This window comes from Protomyctophum bolini (assembly GCF_963924005.1).
Source record: "Protomyctophum bolini genome assembly, chromosome: 3".
Lineage (NCBI taxonomy): Eukaryota > Metazoa > Chordata > Actinopteri > Myctophiformes > Myctophidae > Protomyctophum > Protomyctophum bolini.
The window spans coordinates 34,268,815-34,291,958 of record NC_137864.1 but is presented as its reverse complement, the minus strand read 5'-3'; the positions used below and the strand labels follow the sequence as shown (position 1 = coordinate 34,291,958).

The 23,144-nt window shown below is 41.7% G+C and overlaps 1 protein-coding gene across 6 annotated transcripts in view; it reads left to right on the top strand.

Moving 5' to 3' along the window:
* The window catches only part of kcnq5b (potassium voltage-gated channel, KQT-like subfamily, member 5b), a 116,343-nt gene that overhangs the window by 85,544 nt on the left and 7,655 nt on the right, over window positions 1–23,144 (top strand). For 2 of the 6 annotated variants that reach the window (XM_080759874.1, XM_080759871.1), the window contains exons 3-13: window positions 1,800–1,926; window positions 10,006–10,181; window positions 10,743–10,868; window positions 13,099–13,209; window positions 13,644–13,739; window positions 14,886–14,980; window positions 15,817–15,843; window positions 18,929–18,985; window positions 20,058–20,284; window positions 21,969–22,074; window positions 22,944–23,075. In XM_080759874.1, coding sequence (XP_080616000.1) covers window positions 1,800–1,926; window positions 10,006–10,181; window positions 10,743–10,868; window positions 13,099–13,209; window positions 13,644–13,739; window positions 14,886–14,980; window positions 15,817–15,843; window positions 18,929–18,985; window positions 20,058–20,284; window positions 21,969–22,074; window positions 22,944–23,075 — 1,280 coding nt within the window. Of the gene's footprint in view, window positions 1–1,799; window positions 1,927–10,005; window positions 10,182–10,742; window positions 10,869–13,098; window positions 13,210–13,643; window positions 13,740–14,885; window positions 14,981–15,816; window positions 15,844–18,928; window positions 18,986–20,057; window positions 20,285–21,962; window positions 22,075–22,943; window positions 23,076–23,144 lie in introns of all 6 variants that reach the window. The other 4 variants (XM_080759873.1, XM_080759870.1, XM_080759875.1 and 1 more) reach the window with 2 other exon arrangements.

Below are 23,144 nucleotides of genomic sequence, written 5' to 3'. Positions count from 1 at the left end.
TCTATGTATTTCATTGTATTTCATTCTGGTATTAGAGAACAAAATCATGTTATTTAATGGCCAATTTCATCATTAACGATCAAAGACATTTCAATAGATCCCAGTTTTCAAATTCCTGCATGAATCTTTAATGAGACAATTAGTTTGTTGCTTGATAAACAAGGCTCAGTGAACCTAGAGTTTGAAAGAAAGAACAAATGTGTTTCATGGGTCTGATCCCCAACAGCTCCTAGAATTTAACATACACTTAAGATGATTATGAATGCAATTTTATTATACATGAATGCAGAAGCTCTAAACTGATATGATGGTTTGGACACATGGATAAAGGTTATGTCTATGCTTTTAATTCCCTGCGCCCAGGGAGATTTAATTATACAGTATGCATTTGAAAGGCGTGCATTGAACTCATAGCAAACCTTACATTATTTATGACCTTATCCAGTGTACAGTTATAAATAACAGTATTTAGTTTAGGCTAAATGCTGAATTTTCTATTTCTGGCATACATTCACTCAAATTATGGCAAACTGCCAAACATAGTGTAATACAGTTGTATTGAGGGAATGTTAAGTACATAATGTTGAGATATTTTGGATATTGAAGATGTCAAAATGTATGATGTGGACTTGGCCATAACTGATTTTGAGACTGGAGATATTTAAGAATTATGATTATGCCTGGGCCGTGGCTCAGTGGTCCAGGCACCTTGGCTGGTAATCCAGTGCCGCGGGTTCGACTCCCGATCCCGACAGCCTTTACTGCATGTCACTCCCCCATCTCTCTCCCCATTTCCTGTCAGCCTACTGTCTGTCCCTCCATAAAAAATAAAATAAAATAAAGGCGAAAGCCACAAAAAAAACCCTTAAGAATTATGATTATCCCATTAACAGATCGCCATGCAACTGTGGGGTGGGTGTGAATGTTTACATAATTCGTAAAATCACACTGAAAGTGATCCAATGAATAATAATTATAATAATAGTTGTCATTATAATTGTGGTGTGGACTATGCCATCCACTTCAATTAGAACAATTGTGGGCTTTTTTTTTTTACAGTAATGGGGGGAGAGAGATGGGGGGTCGGGAGTCAAACCCGACCCCCATCAAACCCTGGAAAACCCGGGCCAATTCGATTTTTTAAAACAATATATTTATAGTTATTGTTATAGTTATTGTGTTCAGTTTTTTTATTATTGTTAACTTACCGTATGCCTAGTACTTCAAGGCTGCTATGACAACTGAATATCTCTCGGGATCAATATGACTACAAGTATATCTATCTAGAATACAAGAACGCTCGCCCCCAAACCACGCTCAAATCCGGCAACCTCGGAAAGTAGGGCATTAATTTAAAAAAGGGTAAAATATGGAGACATGAGGTTTCTGCCTGACAGCAACGATATGCTATTGCTAGATATAGTTTTCTCTTTTTCTAATCAACATGTAGTCTGTCACAGCCTCTGTCACAGTCTGTGCCACACCCTATATCCCTTGATGCCTACATGTGGTTGTTGGTTTATCAGTTTGCTTTACCTGTGTGTATTCATTACTATTGCCTTGTAAGGTGTACCTGAGTTTTATTTTTGCCAAGTAAAGACTTTATTTGATTCTCTAAGTTTATTCTGTGTCCTTGAATTCTGAATTTTAGATCCTTACCTGGGATAGAAGCCTGACAGAGCCACTGTATTAAAAGACGATATTAACACTGTGATATTGAAAGATGAATCGGATACATCATCCGAGCTGAAACTTTTTCCCTAACATTAATATCTGCTTATTGTTTGACACTATTACAGGAGTTTGTGATGATCGTGGTGTTCGGGTTGGAGTACATCATCCGTATCTGGTCGGCTGGATGCTGCTGTCGCTACAGAGGATGGCAGGGTCGCCTCCGCTTCGCCAGGAAGCCCTTCTGTGTTATAGGTGAGTTGCACTGTTTTCCAGGCTGCATTTTTGATCAAAACAAGCTTGATTTGCGGATGATTTCCATGAGCGATACGATCGCCGGTTACAAAATGTATGTTTTGGGTGAATTAAATAACATTCGCGTGACATGTTACACAGCGATATTTCACTTCCTGTTTCTCCATTTCTGAGTTTGGTGTGAAGAAGGTTGTGCGGTGCCTGTTCCTCCTTTTCTTCTGGTTTTGGTACAGTGCAGGGGCGCAATAAGCTAGGGGACGGAGGGGACGAATCCCCTGCCAGCGTCACATTGGTCCCCCCCAAATGAGTTTGGGGGTCCCCCTCTGGCTGGGGGGTCCCCCCCTTTATCCCCCCTGGCTCCAAAGTTATCTTAGGAGTAATACTTGTGAAATCCTGCGTTCATAAACGCGATATATTTTGAAGGGTATATTTGATCCACCCCTGTCTAAATCCCAAAATGGTTTGGCCCACCTTCGGTTTTTTGGAAGTTGTTACACCGCCATCAGTGACCCAATGTGCTTTGCACTCTGTGGTGATTGCGTAATGATTCTAATTATACAGGAACAGGATTCAATAGATCACCATTTTTGGTGTCACGCACAACTTTTGGTAACGTCTAACGTGTATTGACTAGATCGATAGGAGATGAATGAATATAGGCTACTTTATCCTCTACTCTAGTACAGTGGTTCCCAAACCTTTTCGTGTCAAGGACCCCCAAATGGACACGGTGACGTATTAGTTGTTTAATTTCAAGGACCCCGCTGCGTCCACATGACATGCCACAAGGCGACAAGGGTCCATTTGTTTCCAAACTATCATGTAGCTGTACTGTACTGTACCCCCTGGAACTCACGGCTCAAGGACCTCTGCTCTTGGGACGGCCGGACCCCACTTTGAGATTTATATTATTATATTAGCCGCTAATGAAAGCACAACTGTCAACACCCAGGTAAGGTGCAACTACATATTTAAAACATGCGAACCCAGTCTGCTCTCCTGAAAACTGCCCAGGTGTTGTACATTTTATATAGAATAGGCTGACTTACAGATGGTCAGTGAGTTTTGACCTGTTATAGGCGCTGCTGATAATGTGGTTAAACTTTTACGTTTTGAGACACATGGGAGGAGGAGGAATCACAGCCACTGCCAGGTAATTCATAATAATAATAATAACAACTGTGCCAAAGCAGTTTTGTATGTGCATTGAGTCACTGGAACAACCTCTCTGTAGTCCGACCCTAACCATAACCCCACGTTTTGGTGGTTAGACCCCCCCATCCCCCCCTCCCCTAGGGTGGTGGGGGGGACGGGGGGGACGGATTTTTCGGCGGCGCCGCTTTGCGGCGCCGCTCTATATCCCCCCCTAGCGTTCGGTCAGTGTTGCGCCTCTGGTACAGTGTGCCTGCTCTGAACCTTGTTGAAATGCTCACACACTCCACCATTCCTCTCCAGAGTCTCACATGACACCTTTTGTACTTGGATTCAGTTTATAACAACGGTGATATTATTTGATGCTCTCCGTTTCCCTCTAGCTGCCGTCCGGAATCCTCTCTGTCTCTGGAAATTGACATTCAACTTTAGAGGGTTACTGTGGCACGGGTATTGACCATAGTTTCCTAGATTTATATACAGCTGTGGTTTAGGCTCTTAAACAGGAGGGAGCATTTGCGCAATGGGGTCTAAATTTACCGTCACAGATTCTTTCCAGTGTTTAGACGTGGATCTCTCTGTTCCTTCTTGGACAGAGCAGTGGGGTGCTTGAGGAAGGAGGGAGGCCAAGGCTTTTGTGGTCACGTAGGGGTGTTGTGAGTTCTGATCATCATCACACTTTAGTTTAGAGACGGACGGGATTCTGTCATCTGCCAACACAAGAGGATAGACAGGCCAAAACAAAAGAACGATTGAGACACGGAGAAAAGCATATTGGAGATGGGGCAAAGTCAGAGAGTGAAAGGAAGATTAGTTGAGTTGTCAAAGTTACAGGACTTGGATAGGAGGTATAAAAGCAGAAAACAATAATACATAAAAATCCCAGTGGACCATAGATGGTCCTGGGATTTAGATGAACCGAAGTAGATCTGTAATAATTCACAGGTGGCTCACTGTAATCACCTCTCCCATTGGAGATTCATATAATAACCACTACTGTCCATTTATTGTTTTTCTCAAACTCAATTTGTTATTGTCAGTGGTGCTTTATCCTGCAAACATAGCCGCCTCATCAAACCCATGCACACCCTCTATCTCCTCTCCAGTGTTGCATCTATCTCCTCTCCAGGTCACACAAAGGACCATTAATATGCATCTATAGGCTCATTCCTATGTGAATACACGCTGGTGTGAATGCATTCATTCTTAATTTTAAATTTCCTCAAATTGATATTTGAAGATGCAAGCTCATCATCTGACTGCGTTGAAGGAATTCGCTTCAGATTACAATTAGGAATGTTGGGTGTTGGAAAGGAGCTGCAGTTTTGGGCCTGGCTGTTTGACAGACAGATTTACTACCACTGCTGTTGTTGCTTCTGTTGCTAACATCATCCACAACACTGTCCCACATGTGGCTCCCTGTCTGCAGCACAGGAGCTGGCTCATTGCCTCGCACATACACATATACATATACACGCACTTACGTATACAGTTCAGTCAGGGCCGGCCCTCCCATCAGGCAAGTCAGGCAATAGCCTGGGGCATCAGGAGGGGACGGGGGCAGCAGAGCCCAGTCACAGATACTTTCGCTTTCAAGCGCTGCGCGCAGCAAAACAGCTGAGCTGACGCTGTTGCTGTGGCTGTTCTGCTCTGCTGCCTGCCCCCCCACCCCTGCTACTAAATCCAGCCAGCCAGGGGTGGGGGGTGTGGCCGGTGGAATGCCCCCTCCCCCGCCCCCAGCCTAACCTACAGGCAAACGCCAAACGGCATGGTGCACTGATGGGGAAAATAAACAAATAAAGTACTGTGTTGTCCACTCGTCGTGGTGTTTTTTTTGTTGGTGTTGTGATGTCCAAGAGGCCAAACCAACCCTCTGGTCATCAGGGAAGAAAGAAAAAAATGGTATGAATGTATGAATGAAGGTATGAATGTGATTACTAAACAGTGAATCATGAATAAACTGTCTAGTTATTTGAGCTAAACAAGTAGCAACAAGCTAGCTGCTACTGCATGTTGTGTTGTCATTGTCACTTCTCAGACTTGCAGCTATTAGCTAGCTTATTTAGTTGAGAATGAGTAAATATATGGGCATATAATGTCAAATAATTAAGTTAATTTGATAATTTCCCACGAGCCCAACTTTATTTGTCCCCCTGAGGGCAAATGGTTTTGTTTACTTTTAGCCAGTAAGCAAAGCCAGCCCATTGTTTCAATTTCAATCTCAACAAATTGTACACTCAAAGTTAGTAACTTTGAATTTAAATTAGTCCTGTAAGGGTTCATTTGGTGGTTGGTTTAATTATTATATATATATTTTTACAGTGATTAAAATTATATGCTATGATACTGATATTATTTTTTAGAATTGAGAGAGGATCACAATAGAGAACCATTTTGTGGAACACTCTCCTATTTAATACTACCACCAATTTATAATCTGTTCAGTACATATTACATTTGTATTATTTAAAAAAATACCTGTTTTTAATGGATAACAATATAGAAGCTTTAGTCTGTGTCTAATGTTGACTTGTCCATTGCATATGTCTGCTGTTACTATATAGAAGTGTATTTGTATGTCTCTAAATGTTTTGATGAATTGAACAAGGTGGACCCTGTTGTAAACAAGTGTAATGCTTATTTGGGTCGTCCACTCACAGTTAACAGTCTTTGTATTGAGTTTGTGCTTGAAATGTACTGTAATTCTGCAAACTGTTAATAAATATTTCAATCAATCAATCTGTCGGGAAGAGCCTAGTTGCCATCCCAACAGAAACAATATGTATTTTTAACATTACTCTACATGATCTTGCATTAAGGAGTCTCAGGTCAGGTCAACAAACTGGTATGAATTTGAAGCGTCAAAATTTGAAGAGTGCATCATGGCACCATGGCGGCGGCGGCGGGGCATCAGGAAATATCTAGCCTGGGGCAGTATTTTAGTCAGGGCCGGCCCTCTTAAGTACCTCAACACGCACACGCACACGCACGCACGCACGCACGCACGCACGCACGCACGCACGCACGCACGCACGCACACACACACGCACACACACACACACACACGTGTACACACACGTGTACACACACACACACACGCACACACACACACACACACACACACACACACACACACACACACTGCAGTCAAGACAGAAAAAGAAATGGGTATATTCACTGGAGTGCAAATCTTTGCCAGGAGGCACGCCCCTACCACCCTCCATCATTGTGCCTGTGTGGCGCATGTGATGACATTTTTGGGATTGTGCGTGCAATGCATGTATAAAAAAATACTCCCCCCCCCCCCCCCCCCCCCCCCCTCTCTCTCTCTCATTAGCAGTACAGCACAGTGCAGCACTCTCTCTCTCTGTTTCTGGCACAACAGCGCCCCTACTGGTACTAATAGTCATAGCTACTGGTGCTCACAGTCACATAGGTGGGTGTGTTAACGTCACATAGATAGGCGGACACGAACATTGATGTTTCTTGGAGTTGTTGCACCACTCAAAAAAGCATATTGAATTAGACATGTGCAAAGTTATTGCCATTTTTGGTTAGAATAAAAAACCTCCTACAAACTTTGGAATCCAAGTATAGTCAGTATGGAATATCAAAAGTATGTACAGTATGATACACAAGAGATACACTGTTAAAGCTACAACCTGGCAGATGGAGTATTTACATACAGAAATACACACACAAATGCATGGATGGATGCACACACACACACACACACACACACACACACACACATGCACATGCACATGCACATACCCACGTACACACACACGCACGCACGTGAATTCACACATGGAGGATACAGTTTTGCACAATGTATACCGTATTATGTACTATTCACACGCCAGCCATCAGTTACTCATTTCTCTTTCTCTGACCTTCTAAGGAAATTGTTTATTGGGTGAGCACGGTTCATGCTGTCACACCAGTGACTGGCAGTGAGTACCTTCCCCCTGGGGTTGAGAGGTTCATGTGGTCACCATCGTCAGTTCCTTCCCATCTTTGCGTGTCGGTCATGTATTTTTCATGATGCTTCTTCTGCTCACCACGGGTCAATGGGCCCATGATTTATGTGACTTGAGCGATTGGCCGCACCTTGTTCAGCATTTTACCTGCACAGTCAGGTTCATACTCCCACATTAAGAATATATAACAGAAAAAGCTTAAGAAAAGGAAAGCCTTAATAGCGTGACTTGAAGGTGACATTTCACACTGCACATCCCATCGTTATGGACACAGAAGAAACTAGGAGTGCAACACATTCACAAACTCACAACTGTGATGCATTGTGAGCAGAATAATGGCTACAAACATAATCAGACTAGATTATTGATCGATAGTTGCAGCCCTGGAAAAAACAACTTATGTTTGAAGCTTTAGGTAATTTGAATTTGTGCTCTTCCAGGGTATAATGTTTTACTTTTGTTGAATGTGGTTTCTTTGTAAACCTTGCCTCTGTAGCAGAGTAGAGCCTGAAGCCCAAAAGCCAATATATCCATGGCCAAGGGGGGATTCCCTCTTGGCTTAGCAATATATGTTTCGTTTCCAACACAGGAGCCCCAGTTAGTAGAATACAGCCGAGCAGCTCAGCCTGATGCTTAATATTTCCCCTGTCAAACTGGGGAGCCCTGCTTGGCCTCACTCCAGATGTTTGGTTTGCCCCTCAGGAGACCCGGGTTCCAATCAGGGGTGTTACACCTGTCCCTATAGTGTGTGCTTGTTTGTGTGCGTTGGGCCCTCCATCAAAAAAATACATTTATGATTCTGTCCCTATCGGGACATGATAGGGACAGTTGGCTGAAGGTGACTTCGCAACACCCAACACGGCGAGTCGCTTGCCTAACCTCACTTGGCAGTGCCTCTCGTGGCTCAAGTCACCTTCAGACAGCGTGCCTCTGACTGGTTTACACTCGGTAGGTAGAGACATGGCCAAAGCATTTCCGCGGGTCCCCAGCCAAAAACATTGAGAACCCCTGCATTATGGTAGTCTTCAAGAGACCAGGTCTAAGCTGTTCCTATAAATACAGCGGATTTGTGTACTATTTAGAGGGCGCATTATTCAGATTATGATGCACAGCACACCTACGCCCGCGCAGTGTAGGTGTCCAAATCCATCTCAATTCAACATAACACTCATCATATTCAACATGGTGACATTCTGCATTGAGGTTCATAAAATTATATATATATAATCCTTTATAATACATTGCATTGGATGAGTTCCTGTTTTCTTTGCACTGAGGAGAGAAGGATGGAGAGAGAGAGAAAGGGAGAGGAAAATAGATGTATTTATTTCAAGTCATAACTTCTCGTAAGAGTGTAGTCGCCTACACTATTTCAGGGGTCTTCAACAGGGGGGTCTACAAGCTCTAGATCTAGTGAGCTTGTAGATAGGCTATTTTCAGAAAAGAAGTAGTGTAGAGTCAAAAAAGAGCAGACCAAGTACAGAGTGAAAGGTCAAGTTTATACTAAGTATTGACGGTTTATGTTGTTAAATGTCTGAAAATACACATTAACTTGTTACAGTAATGTACATCTGTCAGCTAAGGTGTCCTTGGCCTAAAAAAAGCCCCCCGAGCTTTTGTTTCATTCATCATTATATCACATTTTAAATGCTGCTCCCATATAATTATGGTCTTTTGTAACATTTAAATAACAATGTGCTATGAAGCAGGTGCAAATAGAGCTTGAACGGAATGGGAGACTACACTCTAATTTACACCCATGACTAATTCAGAGATGAAACAACCTCTTTGCACCATGCGCCTTGCTTTAACTAACCCATTTTTGGCTGGACACACTCCCGATGCAATTGCGTCTGGAGCCATAGATATTCCAAATAAGCCCTTGCATTTGAACTGAAAATATACATGCCACCATGTATGGCTTATTAAATGATTTACATTATGTTTGACACAAGTGCCATTTTAATAATAACATTTTCCTCCGCGGAAACATGTTGAGGTACTTAAGAGTACTGAACTCGTTGCCTGAGATCTTCAACTAAAGATCCCCAAACTTGTAGGCTAAAGTCCAAAGGAGATTGGGCTTTCAGCACCATAGCATACTGTAGGTCTACTCTTTGGAACACACTGCCCTTAGGGATCAAGCGTGCTGAATCAGTGTCCTCCTTTAAATCTCTTTTGAAAACGCACTCTGTGTGGAGTTTGCATGTTCTCCCCGTGTCCCCTAGGGTAGGTACCCTCACAAAAACATGCAGTAATCCTGATCTCTAAACTGCCTCCCCCTGGCCAGCCGGGGCGCCTGATGGAGGGGAAAGGAACTGGTTGGAATAACGTGTTCCTTTCACGCGCTACGTCCAACCAGGGAAACTCCCCCCTGTCAGGTGTAAAGGAGCAACTTGGACACTCAAGCATGAAGGAAGCATGAGTTAAGTCCGTTGCTCTCCCCAGGTTGGCGGAGGGTGTGTAGAGCCCAGGATCACAGTAGATGATTGACACAGGGGTGAAAAATGGGCTACAAAATCGTGGGATAAAAAATATATTTAAGAAAACGCACTTTTATCGATTAGCCTTCACTGCCAATCATTATTAAGATTTTAGTTTTTTCCGTGCTGCTTATTATATTTTGCTGTTTATTGTAATGTCTTTCTGCTGCTTATTTTGCTGTTTGTTTATGTAAAGCACTTTGTAATGCAATTTTGAAAGTTGCTATATAAATAAAGTTGTATTATTATTATTAAGAGATATATTTGCGGGTTAGGGAAAGAGTACTGCACACTGTGCACAGTAAAATCATCAGTGTTGATTCATCCGTTTGAGAGTGTGCCAGATGTAACCAAATGAACTAAACTGGAGAGCTCAGTATTGTTCAGTACTAATGCTGGTGTCGAGGACAGTGCAATAATTAGTGATCTCTCTGCTGTTCCCTCTCTTCTCTGCCCTATAGACATCATAGTGCTCATAGCTTCAGTTGCGGTGGTGTCTGCAGGGAGCCAGGGCAACATCTTCGCCACTTCGGTCCTGCGGAGTCTTCGCTTCCTTCAGATCTTACGCATGGTGCGCATGGACCGGAGGGGGGGCACTTGGAAACTGCTAGGCTCTGTGGTTTATGCACACAGTAAGGTTGGTTGAGATGCAATCTGGATCACATGCACGCATATATAACCATACATACTGTACTGCACATACCATACTGTACACATGCACATTAATAAAAACTCATACTGTATATACACAGATTCAATTTAATGTTGCATTTTTAAAAGGAGAATTAAACTTTATATAGGCCTAAAACATTTTCTATTTAGATGTTTTTTTAAATCAAACTGTCAACATTCTTTGGATTTTTGTGATACCACTAATAGCCATCTATCATATCAAACCTCCAAAGATTTAACATTTCAGGATTCATATTCAAAAGTAGCAAAACAAACAGATCTATACAAGCTCAAACCTCGTCACTTCATGCTGCGTTTTGAGCTTGTGGATCTGCTACTCTTGGTGCTTTTGTGTAATGCTGTAGTATGATCACCATTAATCACAGGGCATTCATTCACGAAACAACACAAAACGTTAGAATATGGCGAGGTTTGTGCCCAACAGCAATGACATAAAGCCATAAACAAATGTGTTTAACACCAGTGTCAAATTTAAATTTAAGTGTTCGTCTCTGCACATCTATAGGAGCTGGTAACAGCATGGTATATTGGCTTCCTGGTTCTCATCTTCTCATCATTTCTGGTCTACCTTGTGGAGAACAAGTTCAACAAGGACTTTGCTACCTACGCTGACGCTCTGTGGTGGGGCACGGTGAGTTCCCTAACTGTATCTGCACCATCTTCCACACACTGGCACAGGAGTCAGAAAATAAACAATCCACTTTTAGCTCTCGTCTTGTCTGTGTGTTATGAAATATTCCAGGCTTTAAACAGCATCAGACCGAATGAAACAAGGTACGTACGTACCAAAACACACAGACGCACATGCAAATACTCACTCATGCACACATCCACACTGGGATTCTGGACTCTCTTCTGGACTCTTCTCTCTCTCTCTTCTGATGACGCAAACGTCTGACGTTTTCAATATGTCAGGGCCTTTATTGTTACATTTGGCCTTGACTACCCTTTTTTCCTCTTCTCACTCTTCAAAAGGGCAATGTCTACTTCATTACTTAGGCAAAAGGAAAGCTCAAGAGATAGCTGTATCATTTTGCCTGTGATTTGACAGTGTGTGTCATCTCGGCACATAAATTATTGTTAAAGCAGTTGTCAAAGTGCCTTTGCCAGCAATTTCTCATATTATTTTCACAATTTATGTTTAAAGTTTCATTGCTCTATGCTCTTCCAGCCCTAGTCATTTTCATAAACCTTTGCGAAAACATTGGAGTACTGAGTGTCAGCCATGGTATGGAATGCGACAATCTGAGCAACGTATAGTTGAAAATCCAGTCTCTAAATGAGATCTGCTGTATTATGTCCTGTTCTTTCTAATCTCTTAGATTATATATGTTGACATGAATGTAAACCAAATCAGCATTTTTCAAGAAGAGCAGCACACAGTTTTTCCACTCTCCTCCTTTTGCTGTTATTACGCTACATTCATTGCAATTTACATTTTAGGCATTTAGCAGATGCTCTTCCAGAGCGACTTACAGTAAGCATTGAACAAAAACATGGTAATACATCAAATACATAAAAATAGTCATCAAGACTCATACGTAACCCAACAGTGGGATATCATGAAACAATGCATATACACTATAGAGAGCTATGTCTACATACTGTAACATGCTATCTAAGTTACATAAGTTGAGCCTTTGCATACACCTGTAAGGTCATCAAGGCTATAGGGCAAGTTCTACGGCAACTACTACGGGCTAAGATGGAGTCTGAAGAGGTGGGTTTTCTGCATACGGCAGAAGATTGGGAGTGAGTCTGCAGTTCTGATTGCAATGGGAAGTACATTCCATACATTCCATACAGAAGGGAGAAGAGTTTGGGATGTGTTGAGCGTTATTTGGTGAATGTACTTCCAGCTTCCCTGCTTTGGCTGATCTGAGCGAGCAGGAGGGTTTGTAGCGTCCGATAAGACTTGCAAGATATGGGGGTGCCATACCTTTGGTTGCTTTGAAGGCCAGCATCAGAGTTGTGTACTCTTTTGTACCCATGGAGGGAGTGGAGAAGGGATGGGGTCAAGAGGACAGGTCCTTCTGGGGATAGAGCAGAGGAGGACATGCAAATTATGTTGGGGTTAGTTTTGAGTGAGTCAGATGCTTCATTATGGGCAAGAAGGGAAAAGGAGCTGCTGATATCATCAACCTTCTTCTCGAAGTGACAAAAGCATCAGCAGAGAGGGATGAATGTTCAGGAGGGGAGTTTAAGGAGGGAGAAGAAAATGAAGAAGAGCTTCCTTGGGTTGGAGGTACAGGATTGGATTTTGGTGTGGTAGAAAGAGGTTTTAGCAGTGGATAGAGAGGGGGAAAGGCAGAAAGGAGTGAGTGAAAGTAGGAGAGGTCATACAGTTGTTCGGCTGCCCTGAGAGGTGTTCGTTCAGTTCTGAGTGTTTCAGAAAACCAGGGAGCCGGTCGACATGAGCGTGCTGTCCTGGATGAGAGAAAACAGTGTTAGTGTTGGTCAAATGCAGATGAAATAGTGGAGAGAAAGGATGAGTTTGCAGTGTCAGGTGAGAGAGAGTGTAGAGGGGAGAGTATAGAGGATGAGAGGGTAGAGGCGATGGTTTAGGGACTTAAGGTTACATTCAGGTGGTGACGGTCGGAGGGTGAGTAGATTTAGGCGGGAGAGTAGAGAGATAGAGAGAGAGGGAGAAGGTTATGAAGTGGTGGTCAGACTTAGGTTGGGGGGTAACAGCTGAGAGGTTGGAGGGAGAGCAGGCTCTGGACTGGAGAACACAAGTTTCCAAAACAGCGTTGTGCATTCTAATGTGGAATTATTTAAAAACATTATTTTCTGATTTCTTCCCATATTATCCTGTGCTTGAGTTTTTTTTGTCAGAGCATTCAGTTGTGATTTCTTCTCAGATCACGCTGACAACAATCGGCTATGGGGACAAGACGCCAAAGACGTGGACAGGACGCATGCTCTCTGCTGGCTTTGCCCTACTGGGAATCTCTTTCTTTGCCTTGCCAGCAGTAAGTCAATTCATCTACTCACATTCTCTCTGCCTCACACTGATGCATCATTTTCTTTAAGACAATTCCTAGAGACATGCTTTTGTTCTGCCAGATAATTTACTAAGCATTATTTTTTAGTTTGAATTCAACAAAAAATGTATCTAGTAGGTAAAGAAGAATGTAATTTAATTGTATTAATTTGATTTATTTTGGTTTACATTTTCCTGTCCAGACTAGAGCCAGTGAAAACTTATTTTCACAGAATTTCAGTGCAATTAAATTCTAAGGTGAAGTTTCAAATTCATGTTCCAGTCCAAATGTACAGATATTTAAATTTTTATGTTTACCCACACAACGATATAATTATGTTCTTCAACATGTGAAATGTGAAATGGATAGAAATGGTGTAGTCTTCAACTTCCGTTGCCATTTTTTTTGTTACGTTCTCCCAGGGTATTCTGGGCTCAGGTTTCGCTCTAAAAGTCCAGGAACAACACAGACAAAAGCATTTTGAGAAGAGGAGGAACCCAGCTGCTTGCCTCATCCAGGTAAGCACACAGTTTTTCTGTGACAAAATAATATTATAAAAAAAGAAACCCATATGTTGTATTCCACAAGGTGCGTAATTTATATTGCTGCTGTTCCAAGTGTAATACAAAGTAAACTGATCATTATTCCCTAAAATGATCTATCAATATATAATTTCTCTTTTTCGGCCCATGGACTTCAAGACACTGCGCCGTAAACTCAAAGAAACACAGCACAGTGTTCAGTAATAATCGTTCTGTTCTCTGTGAGGTGATCTTGACCCTGGGTCTGGGTTCTTCCATATTTGTGAAGCTTTGTTAAAAAACAAGAAAATAGAATTACAAACCCTGTTCTTCCCATTCTCCTCTTCTCTCTGCTCTCTGCACTCCCATGTCTCCACCCCGAAAACTGAATGTGACTGACCCCACCTTACACAGTAAAATCCTCATTAGTAATTGAACGCGGAGTGTTCAATTAAGAGACTGTGCAGTTGTACACTCTCAGAGTTATGAATGGATAAATGAACCCTGCAGCTTTGACTGTGAACCTTCCTCGTGTATCTCACCTCCCTGGCCCCTCATACATTACCCTCTTTTACCCATACTTTACCTCCTTCCTTCATTTCTGACTTTCTCCATCTACCTCTCTGACACCCTCCTATACCTTCTGCTTCCACCTTCTGTTTCAACCCTCATTCCACCTCTCTCTCTCTCTCTCTCTCTCTCTCTCTCTCTCTCTCTCTCTCTCTCTCTCTCTCTCTCTCTCTCTCTCTCTCTCTCTCTCTCTCTCTCTCTCTGCATTTGCTTCGCCTCCTCCCCTGGCCCATTCCTCTGGGCCCCCACCCGCCCTGCCCCCAGGCTGCGTGGCGTTATTACTCCACGAACAGCACCAGGCCATACCTGGATGCCACCTGGCAACACTATGAGAGCCTCCTGCCCTGCCACAGGCATGTATTCATGCCTGCCCTCCACAGACGTGTGACACACCTGTTGTTTTGTTTTCACTAATCAGCTTTTCTTTTTCTTTACCTTCTCTCCATCCTCTTCTTCTTCCTCCTATTTTTCTTTTTGTTCATCTTCCTTTTTTTCTCTCTCACTATCAATCTTTTTGTTTTGTTCTTTCTTTCTGTTTTTCTCCTTTGCTGGTTTTGTGTATCCTGCATGTAGTGTGTTTGGCGTAGTTATTCGGCTGATGAGAACTCGGTTTCCATTGCTACCTGGAAGCCTCACTTGAAGGCGTTGCATACCTGCAGTCCTACAAAGTAGGTATAAAGATGGCAGCTGGTGTCTGTACCACTCTCCTCATCCCTTTTCAATGTATTATTTTATATATATTTATATATTAAAATATTTTATTTTTTTCTTTATTATTATTACATTTATTATTATTATTATTATTATTATTATTATTATTTGTTTTTAAGGCGGTTGTTTTGTATGTTATTTTTGTATCAATTGCTCTTGCTTTCTCTCTCTACTAATTTAAGTGATTTTAAAGTACGACAAATCAGTTGCGTTGTGATCTTGACCTATATCAGTCTATCACTCATTATTTTGTGGGCATTAATTCAATTTTGGCTGCAATACTATTTATGTCATAGTGTATTAGCTTTGCCAGCTAACGGCATTTGTCGTTATGGATGTGGATTGTGGAGCCTTGAAATATTTAAGCCATCTGCTCAAAGCATATATATTTTGTAGATAATGCAATAAATTAACATATAACCACAAACACGCAGGCATGACTGATATATTGATGCTCAAACATAGATATACACTTGCACAGAGACACACTTGCACACACATGCACATTACATGCAAAACACAGACACACACACACACACACACACACACACACACACACACACACACACACACACACACACACACACACACACACACACACACACACACACACACACTCAACTTTACACTCAGTGTAAACTTTCCCATCTTCGGCATTGACAAATAGAACAGTTGACTGCAACACCTTATCTTGTAGAATATGTGATAAAAGTGCATTGAAGACTTGAATGACCAAAACAATGTTTTCTCAATGTGTCCTCTTCTGTATTCTTCTCATCTCGTCAAACTCCAGGAAGGAGCAGGGAGAGTCAACCACAAGGTTTGTGCTGCTGTCTATTGAACATTCCTGTTCTCTTACTATACACAGTGTATATGTTTAAATATAATCTCCTCTTCACTTGGTAAAAGATTAAACAGCCGAGGTGAGGTTTTGATACCAAGTTTTTGTCTGGCCCCACAACAAATAAAAATACGAATGTGTCTGACTGACTGACTCTGTCACTGACTTACACCATTGGTTGGTTATGCTGGTTGGCATAACATCAAACTATGCAAGCGCAGAGCACTGGTCCCTCCAGTCTGGGTGATGTAGTCCTAATAGCGGACCTTTTGTTATCACTTGCAGGGCTCAACAGTGCGAGTATTTCATTTGAAAAATCTATTTGCTATGGTGCGAACCGGTCAAATAATGTTTGAGCACAATGTGCTGCTGTGCAAGTATGGTAATCTTTTCAATCCAAAGTAAGACAGTTGTTTGAAGAACTTGAGAGAAAGGTAGATAGAAAAAGAGGGGCAGAGCTGAGAGTTCAAAGTGTGAGTTCAAGTTGTATGATCTGTTCGGGGTTGTCCCTTACACCACAAGCACTCACCATGACTAATTATTTTATAAATCCTCTTGGGCTTTGTTCTTTCATTCTTCTTTAACTCTTGCAGTCACTTTAATCTGTCCCAAACATAAGCCTGTGTGTGTGTGTGTGTGTGTGTGTGTGTGTGTGTGTGTGTGTGTGTGTGTGTGTGTGTGTGTGTGTGCGCGTGTGTGCGTGTGTGCGTGCGTGTCTTTCTTTGTGTGTCTGTATGACTATAATTTAATGTGTATTTCAAAGAAGTGCATTCCTCAAGTTGGTGTCTTAAAAGTTATCCAACACACCTAAGAAACCTGAGGGAAGTTGAAGATGAATCTACATCGACACTATTCAGAAATGTAAAAATAAAATAAAAAAGTAGTTTAGGGATAATGGGTTTAGCATGGATGGAAATAGAGCCCTTAGTATAAAGTGATAAAACACAGAGGAACCAATGAAACCCATCAATAAAACAGAAAATGAATAAAGAAGTAGGGTTTGTACTGCATTGCAGTATGACAGTATGCAGTATGACTACTATCTGAAAAGTTGCCATCATCACTCTCATGACTAGAGCACTAGTCTTGTTGCAATAGTCAAGCTACATTTGCATAGTTAAATGAACAAAGTTTCATATGAGTCACCAATGTCTTTCAAATGGGGTGACTTAGTAACAACTAACAAGATAATGAGATAATTGAGATAATTTGAAAATACTAAACTGTCCTGGGTCATTGTCTTGACTCACTTCCGAAGCAGCGACCACTGTCAGACTACCAAATCTCTTTATTGATTTTTGACAATATAAGAATTAAGTGACAAGTGATGAATGTCTTTTCACAATAGAAAACAAACCACTGTCAAACCACTGTCACATCGTACACGTAACATTATTATGTTAACACCTTCATTTTGACAGCTAACTGGCTAATAAAAAAGCAACATTAACGTAACTTTGACAAGAAATTACCGCCCAATACAATAAAAAGTGTATTGGAATACCTACTGTATATGTTGAATTTGTATACTGTACTGAAAGTAATGGAACACATTCACACAACACAGTGTGGCTGAGTGTGCTTTGGAAATGGTTGGCAGTGATGTAAAGTATTTGGTGTGGTAATCAAATCACCTCATAAATTATGTACAATATTGTAACACTTGCAAGGGCTGCCAAAAAACATCAGTAAACAGAACGGAATGCTCGCCTTAAAACACCCATGTTATTGTTGTTACAGTGAATGTAAGAAACTTTGAGAGATTTTTTATTTTGACACCTTCTGACAGCTTACCACCCTATGTGAATGGATAATGTTCTCCTCCCCTCCTGAAATTCAGTATCCTCTCTTATCACTACTTCTGTGTGTGTCAGTCATGCTTGCTCTCATTTTTCCGCGTCGACCTCACGGCGACCACTCACTGGGGCGGTTCTTGTATTCTTGTATTTGTTTTATTGAGAATAAGATTAGAAATAAGTTTAGGTTTAGGCATAGTTTTACTGGGGTTTAAGTTTAGGAATAGAATAGGGTTAGGTTTTTTTCACAGTTTTACTGAGGTTAAGGTTAGGAATAAGGTTACGTTTAGGCATAGTTTACTGAGGTTACATTTAGGAATACCAGGTAGAGACTTTTCCGAGGTTTGCCCGGGCCGAATGTGTTTTGGGGTGAGCGTTTTGGTATTCTCTCAAACCACTCACATGTGCATTTGCTGGCCTGGAAACCAGACAGTGCCTTTCTCCTGCAATGTGTACCCGATCACTTCACTGTCTCCATCATACTGTCCACTTTCTGTCCATTTAATACTAAGGGCTCCATTTTTGTCGCCGCCTTTACCCGCAACGCGGCCCGCGAGTCAACCGCTGGCCGAAAATTACAAATATAGGAGCTTGCTCTGTCCCTTAATGATATTTTGGTCCAGCGTCACGCTCTATCTATTTTGCCGACACCGGTATTTGCACCTGGAGGTGTGGTCATGGGTGTGCTGTCACGCTTTCCCCTAAATTGCTATTTTGGTCACACACATTTGGGAAAGCGATAGTAGAGTTTAAAAGCACCCGTAAACCGTATGCCAGTAGCCAAATTAGTTGCATCACAAGTGAGACTTCAAGGCAGCAGCACATCACTCTTCCATGGGCTATAGACCGTAAGGCTATGAAGCCTATAGAACTGCGCATAACGGGCAACGGATTTGGGATCTCTAAACGGCAATGGCACGTGGACTGCCGATTGGTTTAATTATTGTAACGCCCAAACCACACCTATGCATAATATAATGGGTAACGGAAGTGTTTTAGGGATTTAGACAGGTAACCAAAATACCAACTTTAGTGGGGGAACACCCCTTCCCCACTGCTAAATCCCCAAACAGTGTATTTAGAAAGATCGAATGAAAATGGAGCCCTAAGTATCATAAGCATAGATCTCGGAATCTCAAAGAGTGAGCAGGAAAAGAGATAAAGAGTGGGTGTGGATGGCCATATTACATGGGCAGACATTTTCTCCCCCTCTATTTCTATATCATTGTAACACATCATCGTATGTCTATCTCCCCTTGGTGTTTTAGTAAGGTTCATAGTAATAAACAGAAGCTACTGAGGAGGTGTACAACAAGGAAACATAGGTATACGGCATCCTATACTCACTCCCACATTGACGTTTTCTTTGGGAATGCCAACTAATTATCCATGCATGGGCATCTAGTGAAAGCCTTTGGAGCTTCATATAGGAGATGTATTCTGGCCTGAGGCAATTCATTTGCCTTTATAATAATGTATATGCTGCCTTCTTTTAGATTTTGCCTGGGAGACGCACAACTTCTGCCTGTTGCCTTTTAGTTTTTAACCATCCTGTTAGATCCTGTTAAATTTTTGGTTTTGCCTGGGAGACGCACTACTTCTGCCTGTTGCCATTTGGTTTTTAACCATGTTTGCTTTCAGAATAGTTATGCAAGTTTAACAGATTCTGTTAAATAATGAATAATTTATGTATTTCTCCTGGTGATAATGAACTTCAGTGGCAGTCCACATCCGAATGTGTTATCTATTCAGTTTTTCCTGTTTCCTGAACTTTTGCAGAATGTTTAACTATGTTTGCCGAATGTTCACCTGTTTTTGCCAAATGTTTGCTTATTATGTCATACCCACAATGGGGACACTGGAGTTAATTTGTTCTACGAGAGGGAGAAGTTTGTTGTGATGAATGATGCTTTAGAGCAGTGATTTTCAAATGTATTCCAAGGACCCCCAATAACTCTGAGAGTGTACAAATGCACTCTCAGAGTTAACATTTTTACTCTCTCAGGTCACATTTTAAATCCCCACAAGGTACACTGAGGGTCCCTCATTGAGAACCACTGTGTTAGAAAAATAAAAACAAACTTTTCCTGTTAGCAGGATAGTATTCATATTATTATCTGATTTGCTCTCACTTAAACCACATATTCTTAGTTGACCGGAGTCCCACGTTCTTTTACCCTCTACACTAAATATCTTCACTGACAATTTGCCGATCTACAAACTCACAATGCTTCATAACGTGATAGATTGTATAGATGGCTAGATGCTAATTTGGCCAAATGTTATCCCCAGGTTAGAGTTCATGTGGTTATGGTATTCCTCTTTGTCTCCTCATTCCTTTATTCCTCTTGTCATTCCCGTTTCCTTCTCTCTGGTTATTCATGCTATTCCATCAAGCGGCCAGAAGTTGAGCTTCAAGGAGCGAGTGAGGTTGGCGAGTCCTCGTGGCCAGAGCGTCAAGAGCAGGCAGCCGCCATGCATGAATGACCGCCGTTCCCCGGTGATTGAGCCTGGCTCGGACAGCACCAGCCCCGCCAAGGTGCAGAAGAGCTGGAGCTTCAATGACCGCACACGTTTCAGACCCTCACTGCGCCTCAAGAGCCAGTCACGCTCTACCACTGATGGTGAAATGATTCACTTCAGCACTCTTACAACTTCTTTATATAGTACTGTATGCTATATACAGTACATGCTACATGGTAATTTCATGTGGCACTCAAACCGTACTAGAGAGGCCTTAGTATGTATAGGTATCGCAAAGATTGATTGATGTACAGGTTATGCTAACACCACTACCTTTAGTGTCTGTAGTATAATGGTTCATTTTGGCTTGTGTTTTCCAGTGTTTACACACTCAAAAGTGGAATAGTGTGTATTATCCATTTCAGATCTTGGAGAAACATTATCTCCTAACATACTAGAGTATAGACTCTATACTCTAGTATGTTAGGAGATAATGAACATCGGAAATACAGCAATGCATAATGATCAGCAGGTGCTACATGGGAAATTAGATATAGACTATCCCAAACCAGCAATGGGTTAGAACTAAGAAAAGTATATACCGGTAGTTTGTATTGAAACAAACAAACGTTCACACAGTAATGCAGTGGCAATAATCTGTACTCAAACTGTTCCATCAGTTTGAAAAACCTATTGGGTTCTCAGGCTTTTCCACTATGTTGTTGAGGCTTACTACCTGACCACTGGCCCCCATCAACTGACCATAGCTGGCTCTGCCCAGATACCCAGCCAGCCAAGCATAGGAATGTTAATTCGTCTCCACTGCCCGGCTCAGGGATAGCAGTGCCTGCCTCGCTGGTCTTCCAGGGTGATGGCTGGCTAGTAGCTATGGTTGGCTCGATAGATGGATGGATTATGGGAATGGGACTCTCAAAGTTAGTCAGCTGGCTGAGGCCTGGTGGTGGAGCGGAAACAATAACCAACCTAGCAAACCAAACAGGCTGAAAGTCTATATTCACTATTACTGAGATCTTGTCAACTACTCTACTGTAGGTTTTAGTGATTGTGGGTTGGAAATATGTAATTCTTCATGCAGCTTAATTGGAAGTAATGTTTAGCATTGTGTGCTATGACTTTGGCAGTTTTAAGCCTTGTCTGACATCTGTTGTCTTGTGTCTGTCTCTATTTTGTGATGCTTCATACAGTGATACAGTTTATTTCACTTGAGCAAAGAATTACATATCTATATACATTAACACACACCCTATTTTGGTTTGACATTAGTAGGTGTTAACATGGGAAAATATGCCCTATTTTGTTCGACTGGGAAATAATGCTTAACTCTGCAGTCTGACACTTGTAACCTTCTGCTGTTTTGAGTGTGTCGTAAGTTCGTAACTCAAGAAATCCATAAAAAGGCTTGTGTTGTGATGAATCATGTGGCCTGTTGGCAGTATATCTGAGGGCAGGCCAGAGCCAGAGCTACTGCTGACTCTCATTTTCTGACAGCATGTCAACATGTTTTTTTTATTTCTTACACTATATGAAAAATAATCAGCTTCTCTCTCTCTCTCTCTCTCTCTCTCTCTCTCTCTCTCTCTCTCTCTCTCTCTCTCTCTCTCTCTCTCTCTCTCTCTCTCTCTGACTGTTTCTCTCAATCTCTATCCATCTCTGTCTCTCAACTTCCCCTCCCTCTTGCTGTCTGTAATCATCTCATTGACCACTTCAATCACTTAAATTAAAACAGTTAGCTGTAGCGGTGTACCAGTCTACATTATAAGTTGCTTTAGTAACTCAGAAAATGTTGAAGGCAAATGTTAACTATATCTACCTCCTTAGCAACAGACTCTAACATGGGAGGGGAGGATGGTTTCGATGAGAAGGGCTGTCATTGTGAGATATCAGTAGAAGACCTGCTGCCTTCTGTCAAGTCTGTCATCAGAGCTGTCAGGTGAGGAAAAACAACATTAAACCCACAATCTCGATCCACAATCTAGTCCAAGTGGTTTTGTTTACACGAGTAGGATGCAAATAAACCCTGTGTCCCACACTTTACTCTCGTTCTTGAATGGGGAGGGGATTGAATCAGTTACAGTTGTTTTTGTGGCATTTATGCTTACCGTAATTTGATTGGATGTAGTGATGAAAGACAGCATACATGGGCCTGAAAGGGAGACAACAACATTCTCTGTGTCCAAACTGAAAGGTCAAAAATCACAATATCTGAAGATATTTTCTTCTTTGTTTTAATGTAGCTGTTTTTTTGTTTTTGTTTTTTGCTCTTCTAATTGAACATTTCATCATAATGATGTCAGAACACACTGTACAGTTGGTGTTTAATGCATTCCTATAAACAATATACAATTAATTAACACTTAATTTGCCTTGTCTTTTATTGAGCTGTTTGAGCCCCTGCTCCATGTTTGACTCCAGGGTTACACAGGTCAGGTGCATTGAAACTGAATTAATCCCAGTCCTCGCTTTGTCAGAGAGATACATTTACACACACAGCTTAAATAACCAGCACCACAACCACTGCCATTAAATTGGCCTTTATAGCTACAGAGGATGTTTATGTAAGGTCTTACGAAATGATTTTCCAGATGCCTGACTGGGTATGTTTGTGTGAGGAAACAGGAGCTGGCGTGCCATGATATAGTTTGAGCAGATTTAAAAGCAAAATAGAAAATAAGTTAGATTTGTTTTTGTAAACGGTTTGAATGTCTCTCCTGGTCAAGGCAGCTGCTACAGATCCTGTTTGAGAGTAGCCCCTAGTGGCCAAAGTTTAAATAGCTGTCCTTTGTTCTGTTGCCTGACTAGGATCATGAAGTTCCATGTAGCAAAGAAGAAGTTCAAAGAGACACTGCGTCCATATGATGTGAAGGATGTGATTGAGCAGTACTCTGCCGGTCACTTGGACATGCTGTGTCGCATCAAAAGCCTGCAGACCAGGTAGGAACATAAATTGCCACTGGCCTGCATGCGTTCTCCTGTTTTCAAAATGCATTGCATGACACAGTC